Source organism: Parambassis ranga, chromosome 15 (genome assembly GCF_900634625.1).
Source record: "Parambassis ranga chromosome 15, fParRan2.1, whole genome shotgun sequence".
In the NCBI taxonomy this organism is placed as follows: domain Eukaryota; kingdom Metazoa; phylum Chordata; class Actinopteri; family Ambassidae; genus Parambassis; species Parambassis ranga.
In genome coordinates, this window is record NC_041035.1 from 3,223,595 (window position 1) to 3,237,602 (window position 14,008).

Sequence of the window (14,008 nt, forward strand, 5' to 3'; positions counted from 1 at the left end):
AAAACAAACTAGCCCACATGAGCCCAAAACAGAGAAGGTGGAGAAGTAGGAGGTGGGCAGACCGGGCCAGCGATGGACACAAGGAGTCATTTTTCATAGTGATTAGCACATGATGGCCAATCAGCTTAGAAAAATGGGCATGTTATTTGGGATAGTATTGTCAATACTTCTGGTTCAGTCACTGTCACATAAAGAACTATGTATCTAACAGTGATATTTTGCAGTTTTCAGCTTTTAAAGTTGGCTTTGCTTTAGTTTGTTTCCCTGTTGGATTTACATTGTCACTGTGGTTAACGACAGAGTTAGAAACCTAAGTTGTAATAGGCACCATGAAAGTTTTCAAAATGTGTTTTGCTGGCTTGGCACACAGGGTCCAGACAGGATCAGTTAAGGTCCAGACCTTCTCTGTCTTGTCAGCTCTGTCTGGATGCTGAGGATTTAGTGTTTTCCTCTCTGCAACCTGGATTGTGTTTTAATGTTCTGTTAAGCATATTCTTATGAGGTGGTAATTGGGGTGCATCACAGAAGAGACGTCCCCACCCACACCCATGTCACCGTGTACTCTTTAAACTAATAGGCTTGGAGTTCACTGTTGCTTTAATTACTCACCAGTAAGCTTGCAGCGTTAATAAAACAGGGGGTATTAAGGTAGGGTTTTGGATGTTTCAGCACCTCTGAGCCCAGAACCAGCTCTTCACTGAAGGTCTGCTCTAAAAACAGGCTCATGGTTGGCATGCGGTGACATGTTGATTTACCGAAAAGCATTTTCAAGATTGACTATACAAGCTGCTATTGACCGTTTCTGAAGGTGTCAAGTGTATTTTAGTGTCATGAATATGCCTTTAAGTTTATCTTCCCAGTCAGATTTGGGGTGTGTGCAAACTTTGTTGATATGACTTGCAGTATTGTCCTTTTTGTTTTGTGTAATCCTCAACACTCACTTGCAGAAAATCAACAAACATCAGATATTAGAGATGTTCTGTACTTGTTAGGCCATTTATAGTGCTCAAGAGATGCATGTCATTGGATTTTGGCCATTGCCTGACGGTGTCCAGCTCATTTTGCTGATATGCACATGCTTTTTCCACCTAATTATAGGGAACATCACATCTCTCCTATAGTGGATTAAAAAAATTAAGATGGAAAGTTTAATTTGTAGTGTTGTAGTAATGCAATTTTGCTCCTCACATGACAATGCTGACCAATATGATTTGCCTAAACTGAGATGATGTCATCAATGTGTTCCTTAATAAACTTTATCATTATCTCCATACTTCATTTGTGACATATTCTGCATATTTTGTGTTATTGGTTTTCACAATCTGTGACCGCAGTGCCTTGCTTTATAGTGTGCGCCACTGTAGAGAGGTTAGTTTAGCAATTTATTGCTGGAAAACAACCCATCATAAATAAGCATGCTAATGTTACTGGACTGTAGTTTGACGTGTGAGGGAGTTGTGTTATGCGAACAGTGCATAAGTCATGGCTAGTTAATGGTGTCGCCAGCATTCTGATGTGTGCTATGTTGCCATGCAGTTGGTTGTAAAATGTGTTTGTGAGTACAAGGACTAAAATAGGATCTTCAAATCCATAGCACCTTTGACAGAGCCCAATAATTCCAAATTGACAGTTATATAGGGTAAAGTCCTGTAAAACTGGGTTTTACGCTGTCCTACTTACCATTATCATAAACACACATGGTTCTCTAGTGAAAATCATAATGCAAAGTCAGTGGTAAAGAATTGAGGCTGTTGTTGATAATCTCCTCAGCAGGACAGCAAAGCCGGTCAAATCAAAATGCACAGTTCACTAGCTGCGGATGCGCTGCTGGTGTGGAGGTCTCGGCTTTGGAGGTGGGGTGGAGGGTATGGTGGAGTTGTGGTTGAAAATAAGGGCCCATATTAGTATTTCGGAGAGGAACTGTCTTGCTTGTGTGGCGCTCTCAGCCTTAAGCCTTTGGTGTCTCAGTGTGAATCCCACACTGCCTTGATGGACTGGGTTAATAAACCTCTCAGCAGCCATCCCTCCCACAAACACACACACAGATAAACTGAGCACACACACACATGAAGTCTCTAGACACACACACAGCTGCTTGTTATTTCATGCCCCATAAGGGTGCTGTGACCACAGACATTGTAATACACATATCCAATTAGCTAAGCATTGCATTGCATGTTGGTCTCAAGCTAGGATTCTCACAGATACATACATGCCCTTGTGTACTGGACATGGAATTTATTTTGTTGTTGGTCTCAGATCACTAAGTGTAGCTTTGTTATTTAAAGCTGGATTTCAATCTTATACAACATTAAATGAAACCATTGAACATATTTGATCTGTACAAGTAGCTGTTGATATGCTGTTTCTAAAAGAGAATTTTAATGCATTAAAAAACAATAACACTGTAACATCATTCCTATGTGATAGCCAGGGCTCTAGAGTGTGACCAATTTGGTCACAAATGCAACCTTTTTTCTCAATGGTGCGACCAGCCGCAACTCTGGAAGTCTCCCTATGGTTTAACAACAGACACACATTAGGCCCATATTGTGGTCTAAACTAATCAAAGATAGCGTTTCACTAGTTTCATTGCTGAACATTGGTAGAAACAACAATTGAGGTATTATAGACAGTATTGTTTGACTTGTGTGGTTCCATCCATTAAAAGCTGATTAACTCTGAGTGCAAGCAGTCAGGTAGCTTTAAGAGTTAATATACATGGTTAAACGACAAACCCCCATTTAACAAATATTGTTATTATTCTGCGAAGTAGAGCATTGTCTACCAGTATGATATTTGCATATAGTATACCAGCTAAAACTGTTGTTCCTCCTCTAACAAAGAATGAAAAGGTTCTGTCAGCTGAAGACACAAGAGAAATATGCAGATATTTTGCAATCATTTTTATAAAACATGTTGGCAGATGAGTGATGAGCGATAGATGTTAAGTTAAGACCTGATCCGTCCAAAAATATATTTACCACGAAACCCTTTTGTACTGGTGCACCTTGGGAAAAAATGTAGGCGCACCAGTACAAGTAGTGCAAAAAGTTATTTTAGAGCCCTGATAGCAGTTGTGGTTGTGTGTGATTTAGACTTACAACACTTACAACCTTTATTTTACCTCAAAGTTACATAAAAAGGCTGCCATAGTGCCGAATTGACATCAGTGTAATCGGCCTTACAAAAGCCCCTTTTACACAGATTGTGCTTTAATGCAGCTTTAAGACCACTACTGTATGCTGGCTTTGCTCACTTATGCTCAACACCAAGCGAAGCTGTGTGACACTGTCTGTGGGAAATCTTCCAAGTAGGCATGTGGACTTTAAAGAGTCAAGGTGCACTTTTTGTGAAGTGTCCTGACACTGTGACCCAGAGCATACATCAAAAGTGAAACAGACGCAACTGGCTATGGACATTGCGGTTTTCCATGTCATTCCTTTGATTCTGAAACACCATTTTGTGAAAGTACAAACTTGGGGAAGCACTGAGCTTTTGGTTAAGTACAAATGTGCAAATATGGCACGATAACAGTGTCTTTTCAGCGCCATTATAGCATGAGTTCCGAAAACAGCTGGTCTTGACTATCATGATGTTTATGCTTTGCATTTACTGCTCTTTGCAGCCACGACTTGTCATTAAATCAGTAGTTCATATGTATGTATATATGTCATTGTAAGACAGTGATGAATTGCAGTCTTATTGACTGAATATTGAGAAGATGATACTCAATTTCATTTCAGTGGAATCACTTGACCTATTCTGCTCAACATCCATATCGTTGTCATCCCCCTCCTCTTTGAGCTTGGAACAGGACACTGGCACAAAGCACTCGCCCCTGAGTGGACACCCAGAATTAAAAAAAGCTGTCCTATTTCTGGGCTGCAGCTGGGGGTTTGAAAGGAGTGTGTGCTGTAAAGGTGACATGGGTCAAAAAAATTCTTGTTGAGGGACAGCGGGAGGGTGACTGGTGGGTAAAGGAGGACAGGCGTGCTAGTGGGTAATGGATGTGTGGGTAGGGTGGGGTGGGCACAAGAGGGGTGAGTGTGATTAAACAACTGGCTACATTTCAAAGCAGAAATATTGAATCAAAAAGAGGTGACACATGCAGCAGGAGTGCTTTAAAGCAGTTGACGCACCCCTTCTTAAATAGAATAGGATCAGCACCGCTGATAACAAATTTTGACAAAAGCCACCCTGCTGACAGCGGAGGGAGCCGAGCAGGCCGCTGTGGCCCAGTGCAGCTGACGACGAGACATGCTAACAACCTGGGACAACAAGAAGGTGTTGATTGCTCTGAAAGCAAAATAGACCTGCCAGTATCTACAACCATGTTCCCTCCCTGCTCTGCCCCACTGTTGTTTTTTTTTCACAGTGACTGCGTAGGCTTAGTGATTTCATTTGTCTGGTTTGCAGACAACTAAGGTTAGAAGAGTACTGTTTTGTGTTGTCAGTGCTCAGACTGGACTCAGATATAAGTTCTGAACAAAAAAAAACGTTGCATGCAGCTAAAAATGAAGTAAAACTTCTGTTATACTTAACATGACTGTACATCTAATTTAGTTTTAGTTTATGGTTCACACCAGACAAAATTCGTCTGGTCCATCTATGGTATCCCCACAGGTGGTAATATTGTTGTGAAATAGCAGTTGGAGATATTTATCCCTAGATTTGTCCATTGTATTTCATAATCCCTGTGTGAAAGGAACAACACTCGGGGCTCTGCCTCCTCCCAGTCTGACCAGCGCCTGGCTGCTCAAGGCAGCTAGCAGCCATCCCAGCTATGCAGATATTTCTGCGTTGGTTTTAAACTGTAAAAATTCCTGCAAAACTGGCAGGAGCTAAGCCTGTCGTGAGTGGTGAAATGTTACTAAATTTACGAGCTGGACGGGCTTGTGCCGTGGCGGCATCCCCTGGGTGGTTGGGTTGCGTGGACTTGAGGTGTCGTTGTGTATGTGGGGTGGTAGAGTGTTAGACGGAGAGGTCAAGGGGGAATGAACTTGTGAACTAGCGGGCATCAATGTTACTGTTTGGACGTCAAGTATAGGTCAAACTAATCCTGGGCTCAGTGTACAGATTCCTCTTAACTCAACACCACAGATGTATGGGTCTGGGCTTTATTCTGTATCTGTACATACACAAGTAACTACTTTTAGGGACGTAAAAACAAATGACATGACTCTTCTTTTCCATCAGTAAATATAAATATAAAAGAAGGAAATGCAGTAAATGCATGTTGTTGATGTCCTATCGAAGCCAGCGTCGCACCAATAATACCTGCGATAACAAACAGGCACTGAGTCTGCCAATAGGAATGTTATAAAATGTGTATTCTTCTTTGTTTTCACACGGTAACAACATTGCTGTTGCCGTCACTCACACCCAGTGCTACCTCTGCAGTTTTGTTTATTTTTCCCTGTTTCTATTGGGGATCATGAAGTTTGTATCCAGCACTCTCCTGTCCATGTGTGGCTCAAATCTTTCCTGTAACATTACAAAGCTTGTCCCCCAAAGAAACCAGCTGCTGCAGACAGCACTCCCACCAGCCACCCCTGCCCAGTACCAGTGAACTCTACGCTGCTCTCCCTGCAGTACATGACTTTGTGGTGTTGCTGCCTCTTTCTAGTGCCTATGTTACACTGTGTTGCCCATATATGTGGCCTATCAAAGTCTGGCATTAAGTTACTAAGTCCCTGACCTGCATGCAAAAATGTGGAAGTCCAGCTTTTAGTTTGACAGCATCTCTAGAATCCACGCTGCGGATAACATGCTAGCTAAAATAAGCTAATGTTACAGGTGTTAGTATTCACATATCATCATGACATTTAGAATTAGGTTATGGTCAAATAACTTATCACCACATTCAGCTGAAATTGGATAAACACGCACTACATTTGGTGCAGGGACACTTGCCCAACCAGCACATTTTGTTTCTGTGTATTTTATGGTAGATCTTTCTGGTCTATTATGGTCTATACACTCTCAAAAAGTGCTACCGTATTTTTTTTTGTTGGCATTTGTAAGACTGTAAAATTTTAGTCCTTGAATTGTACTTCTGTTAATCCTCCATATATAGCTGTATCACTACTAATCCAGAGATTAGACAGAGTATCTCAGATGTTAATGGTGTCACTTCAGTGATTTGTAAGCAAAATAAGTAGAGATAGATAATAATGTATATGGTGTACACTGACTGAACACCTCTCTGCTTTTGTTTACAGAAATGTTGCATTTAGCCATACAGACACCATACCAACACCCACAGACACACAACCCAGGCCATTTTCTTTAAAGGTGACAAAAGGGATAACCAATTGTTTTTCTGTTTATCAGAGGTGACATGACCAGTGGCGCAAGGGGGCGAGGAGGCCCTATGTTGCCATAGCTAAATATACATCCCTGACAGCTCCATAATAGGTTCCAGGAAGTTCAGTCGAAAATAAAAACAAAGCAACATTTCTAGCTGATTGGCTTTGAAAGGCAGTTTTTCCTTGCTGAATGGGAAAAATGTGGACTTCAGCATTCCATGGCCGTGATGCCAGTCGGATTGGATAGGCGCAGCCTTGCGTGTGCAGAACGAGCCTGGTGTGAGGGAGACACATTGCACTGCAGAAACCAACTTTATGGGAAAGAATTTGTCGACATGTTTGATATACAAATAAATGGAATATATTGAGCTGTGCGCATCTTTCGGTTTTGTTACGTTGAATTTTTACGTGAGCGTTGCTTTGAAAAAAAAATACTTTTAACTAAGTATAGGAAGGTTTTCCGACTTTTGTTTTGACACTAGCACCTTTTCACTTTTTTGTTGTGTAGAACATTGAGTGAGAGGCCCTCTGTTTTGTGGTCTGGAGCTAATACTTGTGAAGCCTATAGCGTAAGCCAGAATAACTGGAAACTATAAACTCTACTATATCTGTTCACTTTAAAGTTTTTTTTTTTAATCTCATGCCTACAAGTTTGCATTTCCAGATGTTTGGTGTTCATTTGAATGGTTGTGCACAGCAGTTTCTCTTCTTACTTGAGCAATAGTGCAAATAGACATCTAATAACAAAGACACTGTATGTTCTTTCTAAAGAGCAGGACGCAGACAATGTGTTTACAAACACATACGCCTCTGACAAGTAGAAAATTTAGTCATGAATTCATAAAGATAATGCACTCCCTGGACCCCATCCCATTTGCTCAGCTGTCTGACATTACGGCACAGTATCTTTTGAGGCACTACTGCAGCTTGGTTTAGAATTACTGCACTCCTGGCAAACAGCCTCAGTATTACAATCCTACACCCCTTTAGTAAATTATGTTTGTGTTCCTCTTTTTGTCCTTTTTGCCTCTCAAGTTTGGGTAAATTATGTGCTGAAAGATGTTTTATGACAAACAGCAAGCCCTGGGGAAGTGCACTTTATACATCAGTGGAAGTGAGCTGCCATGTGAACAGCGGTGAAGTGGCTCATTTTTTTCTCCTCTTCAGCCTCTCAGCCCCTCCTCGAGTTGACACGCTAAGAAAAACAAGGAAACTGTGATTTCACAGATGCAGACAGTGGCGGGGTTCGGAAGCTTATTTTAATGTGATTGACCACTTTTATTAGAATAATTTACTTGTTGATATATTTGTTGGTTGTGCAACTGAAAATACACAATTTTCAAAAATATTCTCACACCTCCTTTGTATAAAGGTGAACAAATACTGCAGCAGTTTGTCTGATCCAGTGCTCTCTCAGATCCAGCTCTGCTGCTCCTGAGTTTTTCTAAAGCTGTTTCTAGTATGGCAGACATGCAAGCCCACAGGGGAGTAATTTATGACAGTTGTCGCCTTGGTCTGCTAAGCCAGCTCGGGACATCTCCAACCACTCTGAGCGGGGCAATTCAGTGCCCCAGGGGGGATAAACCCGATAGGCTTTAATGTTTCCCCGCCATGGAGCCTGTGTGGCATCAACAGTTAGAAATGTCCCCTGCAAGCCTCTGTTGTTCGAAAGTCACCATGTGTTGCCATGGCGAGGGCCAACTTGTTGCATATAGAGAGCTTGCATGCTAGGCTTGCGTCTGTATATTGCGGAATGTGCTGTTATGATATGTAGCTGACGTCATTATAGCTTGATTTTATTGCATCTCAAGTGAAGGCAAATAATGGACGCAGAGGCTGCCATCAGCAGTCCAAATGCAGTGGGTCTTAAAACAGAAAAATCCCCATAGACCTATGTTACACAGCTATTTGTCTGGTAGGCAGACAATAAGTAATGTAGCTAGACCAGCTGATGGTTCTGAAGCAGGACCTGGAGTAACATGTGTGAGCCGAGGTTTGCAGAACATACACGTTTTATTTCATCATGCCAGGTGTGCCGTGTACTTTCTCATTTTCTGTGGTGCCTAATTAGCTGTAGTATATGGGAATCATTACCAAAACAACCTTCATTGGAAACTTATACAGGCAACCTTAAAAGTTTAATTTAATAATTAAAAATGCTGATTTTTCCCAATTTGGTTAGATTAGCTGTCTTAAAGTTGAATGAAAGAAACAGGGAACTGATCCTTTACCCATCATGATGTATGCTCTGTGGACTAACTACACAGCACGTAGTCCTGAAGATGGATCATCATCCTGGGTTTCCCTTTGGCGGTGATCAGCATGCAAAACCTACTCAGTAATGCACTTTTGTAATGTTTAGGAAGTAGCTGACTAGCTGCCTGCCAGGGGAACACACACACATCGCTGCTGTGTTCCCCTGTCCCCTCAAACCACCCACCCCTTCAGCCCAGGGTAAACTGAAACAGCCAAGATTAGTATTAATCCCTCTTAATGCTGTGGCTCATAATATAGTCATTAGGTGACTTGAGACTAAGCCGTCCCACCTAACTGCTGCGATTTATTAAACACACACAGAGGATTTGCTGTCAATGCTGGGTGGGTATAAAGCGAGCATCACGTCTAAATACAGTGGTATCAGCCTATTAATACTGATGAGCTGTGCTGTGAATGGTTACATTCAAATGAGGGGTTTGCACACCAAGGCAGGGATGAAAATGGATGACTAGGCTTTCCACTGACTTCTACCATCCTGCATGTAGTTTACATTCCTGAGGATATTTTACAACCATTAGTCAGTAATACACACTTACACGTGGAAAATTAATTTGATCAAATTCAACTTACCAGCAAAACCTGAGCTAATGCCAGCATGTGTGAATCCTTTAGCATGACTGTGTGTTGCCTTTGCCTAGGTGATATGTAAAGCTTCAGAGATAATATATGGCTATTGTCAGTCTGTCTGCACTTCATTTGCGTTCCTCTTTCAAGCGAACTGTTTAATTAGATAGCATTCAGCCTACGTGTTTTATCATAAGTTGAAGAGAAATTCAGGGTTAGCATGTTGGAGGAATGCCTGGAAGTGTGTCTCTGTAGCTACTGCGTTGGTTGAATTGCTTTTTCCTTTACTCTCTGTACACAGAGAACGACACAAACGGACACCAATGTGCTACCATAGATTGGCCAGTGAGTTATAATGCATAAGTGTTGAGTACATCTGATATTAATATTGATGAGGCGGGCCTGTTGCAGACTTTGTCTTACCGGAGAAGATGTGTATCATATAGTGGAGCTGCAGCCACATTAATGATCGTTCTTTCATATGATGTTTATGGGCCAACGTTAGTGCTGAACAAATGCTGCTTAATATGTATGTGTAGGTATGTGCTTTTATTCAAACGCCTATTTTGGTGCTCTGTCATAAGCATGAGAGTCTACAACCCAATAATAAAGAAGTTCAAATAATAACAAGCATTATAAGTTATTTAGACATGTGGTCATTGTTATTGTTGGTTGATTTTGAGTGTTCACTATGAAAAAAGCTCTGAATGTAAAACACTTAGTTACAGTCTAATAGTGAACTGTTTCCTCTGACCTTATCCCTTCAACAGCAGTTTTTCAAACAACTACAGCAGTTCGTTCCTAGTGTTATTCCCGTCAGACTGCAGTTGCAGTGTGAGCCTCTGTGGCAGTGGTGTATTGTGTCTTGTGTGAACACAGTAGAGTCGGACTGTACAGTGCGTGGTTTCTGGAATCTCTCCCACCCCATGGGAATGCCATTAGTGGGGAGCTGAAGGAGTGCAGCAGGTGAAACAAATAAGGACGATAACTCCACACTCCTACACACACACACACACACACATACTGGTTTCCATGGGTAATGAGGACCAACTTTCTGAACATCAACTGCGGGGACCTGCCTTTCTAGACCTCCTAGAGCATTGAAAAAAATCAGGTACACAAAGCACTGTTGTGTTAGCAAATACACGCCTTTAAATTGCTGAAATTATGAAATAATGTTTTCCCCATCATAAATGGGGACCTGTGAAAAATCGAGTCAACGTGGTTGATGGGGACCTAATTTGAATATTATTTGCATATTTCACACAGGTTCCCATGTATTTGTGGGGACATTATTATTTTTCAGTTTTAACTCCCTTAAAACCTAAAAGTTATTAGTAGATAAAGCAGTGTAAAGGTATCTTTTCACCAGTACAGAAACCTAAAAAAACTATGATAAATGTTATTGCAAATCCTGTTATACCAGGACCAGCTATCCACTACTAACCAGGCCACTATAATGAATATACTTCTAACCACTATGTATACCCAAAACAGCCAACTCACAATTTTAATATCAAAGATGAACCTTTAATTTAACTATTATTCAAAAAAAATTTCAACATATATATATATATATATACATATATATATTAAACTGAAGAACATGACCTTAGTTCAATTTTATTTATCTTGCAGTTTCCTTTTGTAGGCTGTGATGCGGTTGTAAACATAGAATTTCAGGTTCTGCCAGTCCCGATTCTTAAGAGCTTCGGGTTCCTTCCTCAAACACTTCTCACAATCACTCTTTGCTGGTACAATACAAGATGTGATGAACTGTTTCATGTGCCTCTCCACTGCTTGCACCTCAGTTTGCTGCCAGGGGGATTTCTTCTTTGGGACAGTTTTACCTGCAACATTTGTAATTGAGTGTAAGTGTAACAGTGTAAGCTGGAATTCAGAAATGAATATAAATGCCAAAAGTACAGTATATGCAAAATTATCTTCACTTTACATGTGAATGAAATTACAAATTAAGAATACTGATTTGTGGATTCTGCAAAGCAAATGAAAAAGAAAATTGTTAAATCCAGCTATTGCAGTGGGTATTTTTTTAGACATTAATGAAATAATAAAGATTTGATTAAAAAAACAAAAAAAAACTATATCGAAGCATTTAATTCCATCAATAACTATGGACTAGGTTTCTGAGCATTGAGATTTTAAGATTTATGCACAACAAAAGAAGAATTTGTTGCCTCAGTTGTTTCTTTCATTTTATGTCTGTAATAATGTCAAAGTTTGTGTCTTTGTAGTTTAATACATTTTATCAAAACAATCAAGTCACCTGAATTTTGATTTTGCTGACTGAATATGGCAGGTTAAAGAGTTGCATTTTAAATAAGGTTTTGAAACTGTTGAGGAAGTAAATGAAAGAGAAGACTGTGATGGGCTCACCCTTGGAAAAAGACATGAGAATACTGTCTCCTGAGGGTGTTGCATCACCTGATGGTAGTGGTCTGCATCTCTTAGGAGGTGGTGGTGTAATTTCATTACCTTCAGTATGAAGTGGTGTGTCCTCTGTGTCCAGTTCTGTGGAAAATAACCAAACAAAATAAATAAGTAAGAGATACAGTGGATAAATGATTTTTTTCATGATGATTGATCTTCTACCTACCAATTACAGTCAATGAAACAACTATTAGTGAGCTTACTAACCAAGACTGCTGAAATCCTTTTATACACCAGGACTGCAATGAAAGAACGCTTATAACAACAGAGAGGTATGTTTGACAACCCTTACTGCAGTACAGACCATCAACAGTAGATGAACAGTTTTCCTCCTGAATGTTCCGGTCTTCCTCGTCACAGTCAACAACTTTTTCTGTTGAAGTAACAAAAAAAATGTATGAAGTACAGCTTACCAAAGTAAACTTGAAGGAACAGATGTAAACTACATAAAGGTACATAAAATAGTAAAATAACACACCATCTGGATCTATCCCAATCTCATCCAAGTTCATTCCATGAAACTCAGCGAGTCTTCCCTGCTCGAGTGCCATTAGAAGTTTGCTGATCTTGGCAAGCTGCAATGTCTTCTCAGGGAGTCGATAAAATTCACGATGGATTCTTATGTCATGTCCAAGAAAGTTGGCCAACTGGTCCATCTCTGTGTCTGTCATGTTCAGCACTGTTGAAAGGGTTGCAGCGTGCTTTCGCAGTCTGGTGGATGTCAGTGACTTGGGACACTTTGCACCACACATCTGTGCAAAGCCACGGAGGCAGTCTGAACCTCGGAAATGTGTCATAGCTTCTGGTCTTGCGAACATGTAGCCATTGTCTTTTAAAACACCAGAAGCTTCTCTTTGCTCAACAAGGAGTTCTAATGCTTGAAGCATTTTTGGAGTCAGGAGGATTGGAACTGGGCGACCTCGTTTTCCTCTGATGATGATCCTTGAAAAGTGTCTGCAGAGTTTCTTTTCCACTTCAGAGAGTGCCCAGTCCACATCTTCATGTGGATCAGATGTGTCTCTTGATGAAAATGCAGATAATGGCATGCTCGCCACCTCTCCTTCTCTGCGCCGGTTAAAGAGAATAATCTGGGACAAACACACCTTTGACAGCTCCATCCAGGCTTTTGTGGAGGGGTTTTCAGAGAGTGACTTGTACCACTCTTCCTGCACTTGACTGAGATACGCATGCAGTTTCTGGACATCCTCAGTGAAAGGCATGAGTGTGGGAACATTCCACTTTGCTTCTCTGATGTTTCTCAGTGCTGTAGCTGAAATCATCTCATTCCACTTTTCCTGATGGACCTCTTGAAAGTCACTGGCCATCTTCACAAGGTCTTTGTTGTCTGAGATTAAACCCTGAGCTTTTAAAAGTTTGCTTACTTTAACCAGCGTGTTCCCAAGTTTGTTTGCTAGTGATGGAATCATGAACTTGTTTGTCTCACTGTCATACCCACATGTAGCCCTAACAGCTGCAACAGTCTCCATATACTTTTTTGGATTTATGAGATCTTCCATTTTTTTTAAGGTGGTGACTCTTCTGGCGTTGTTAATCAGCCTACCCATCTCTCGCATCTTCTCTCGTACATTCTGTTGATTCTTGGCTGATGTGCCGCCTTTGTTTAACAAGTGCTGTCCAACATCAATAATGACCCGGTCACTTTTTATTATGTCTGTGATTGGGTCAGGATTCATGGCACTGATCACCTTCCACAGATGTTTACTGATATGGCCTGGAACAGGTCCTGTGAATGTACACATGGACTGAACACGGTTCTTTCCAGGTTTGGTTGCAACAGATCCTGGTCTAAGTGTACAATGACGCATATGTCGCCAAAGGACTTTTCTTTTGAACAATCCTTGACAGTATGCACAGTGCATGAAGTCATTTCCCTGTGCTTCTTTAGATGGTCGTTTAGAGGGAACTAGTTCCCCTTTTCCTGATTCAATAACAGCAGCATTATGTGCAAAGTTTCCTTTCTTGCGAATGTGATCTAATTGTTTTCTTCTCTCTTTGGAACCCTTTGGAAAGCTTATCGCTTTGGCTACATCGGGTTTATTTTGATGTGCACGTTCTAGATGCCTTGCCATCTTGGCATTGGGCTTACTGCAATACAAGCAGTAGTGCCTCTTGTCATACACTCTTTTTCCCCCTCTTTTTTGGCATGTGCTAACAACTATGCAGTCATTTACAGCCTGACTTGAAGAAGGCTCCTCTTCTGCTTCAGTGTCATCAGATGGCAGAGAAACTCTGTCAGCAGTGATTTGGTATGGTGTTGTGGTGTCACAGACAGGGGAACTTCCTGACCTGGAATCCTCCAGTTTTTCATCAACAGACCGGCGTGTTGTCCTTGTGTTTGCTTTAAGGCCAGTGTCAGTGTCACTATCACTTTCACATGTGGTATC

The 14,008-nt window shown here is 41.0% G+C and overlaps 2 protein-coding genes across 7 annotated transcripts in view; one reads left to right on the plus strand and one right to left on the minus strand.

Annotated features, from left to right (window-relative positions):
- Positions 1 to 14,008, plus strand: part of gbf1 (golgi brefeldin A resistant guanine nucleotide exchange factor 1) — a 65,925-nt gene that overhangs the window by 11,773 nt on the left and 40,144 nt on the right. The gene's annotated exons all lie outside the window — the stretch shown is intronic.
- Positions 10,769 to 13,928, minus strand: LOC114446827 (uncharacterized). Of its 2 annotated transcripts, none has more exons than XM_028422631.1 (4): positions 12,082 to 13,928; positions 11,908 to 11,976; positions 11,550 to 11,684; positions 10,769 to 11,002 (listed from the first exon to the last, which is right to left on the minus strand). In XM_028422631.1, exons 1-4 carry the CDS (start codon positions 13,691 to 13,693, stop codon positions 10,776 to 10,778), a joined length of 2,043 nt encoding a protein of 680 aa, XP_028278432.1. In that variant the 5' UTR covers positions 13,694 to 13,928; the 3' UTR covers positions 10,769 to 10,775. The 2 variants fall into 2 exon arrangements, with proteins under 2 accessions (XP_028278432.1, XP_028278431.1); XM_028422630.1 differs by having other exon boundaries at positions 11,896 to 11,976.

What these genes read in the sequence shown, in the direction of transcription:
- LOC114446827 (XM_028422630.1), bottom strand. Translation starts at nt 13,693, where the DNA reads ATGGCAAGGCATCTAGAACGTGCACATCAAAATAAACCCGATGTAGCC. An exon ending in TGTTGATGGTCTGTACTGCA is followed by an intron (nt 11,685 to 11,895) that starts GTAAGGGTTGTC and finishes TATTTTCCACAG; the next exon opens with AACTGGACACAGAGGACACA. An exon ending in TCTCATGTCTTTTTCCAAGG is followed by an intron (nt 11,003 to 11,549) that starts GTGAGCCCATCA and finishes CAAATGTTGCAG; the next exon opens with GTAAAACTGTCCCAAAGAAG.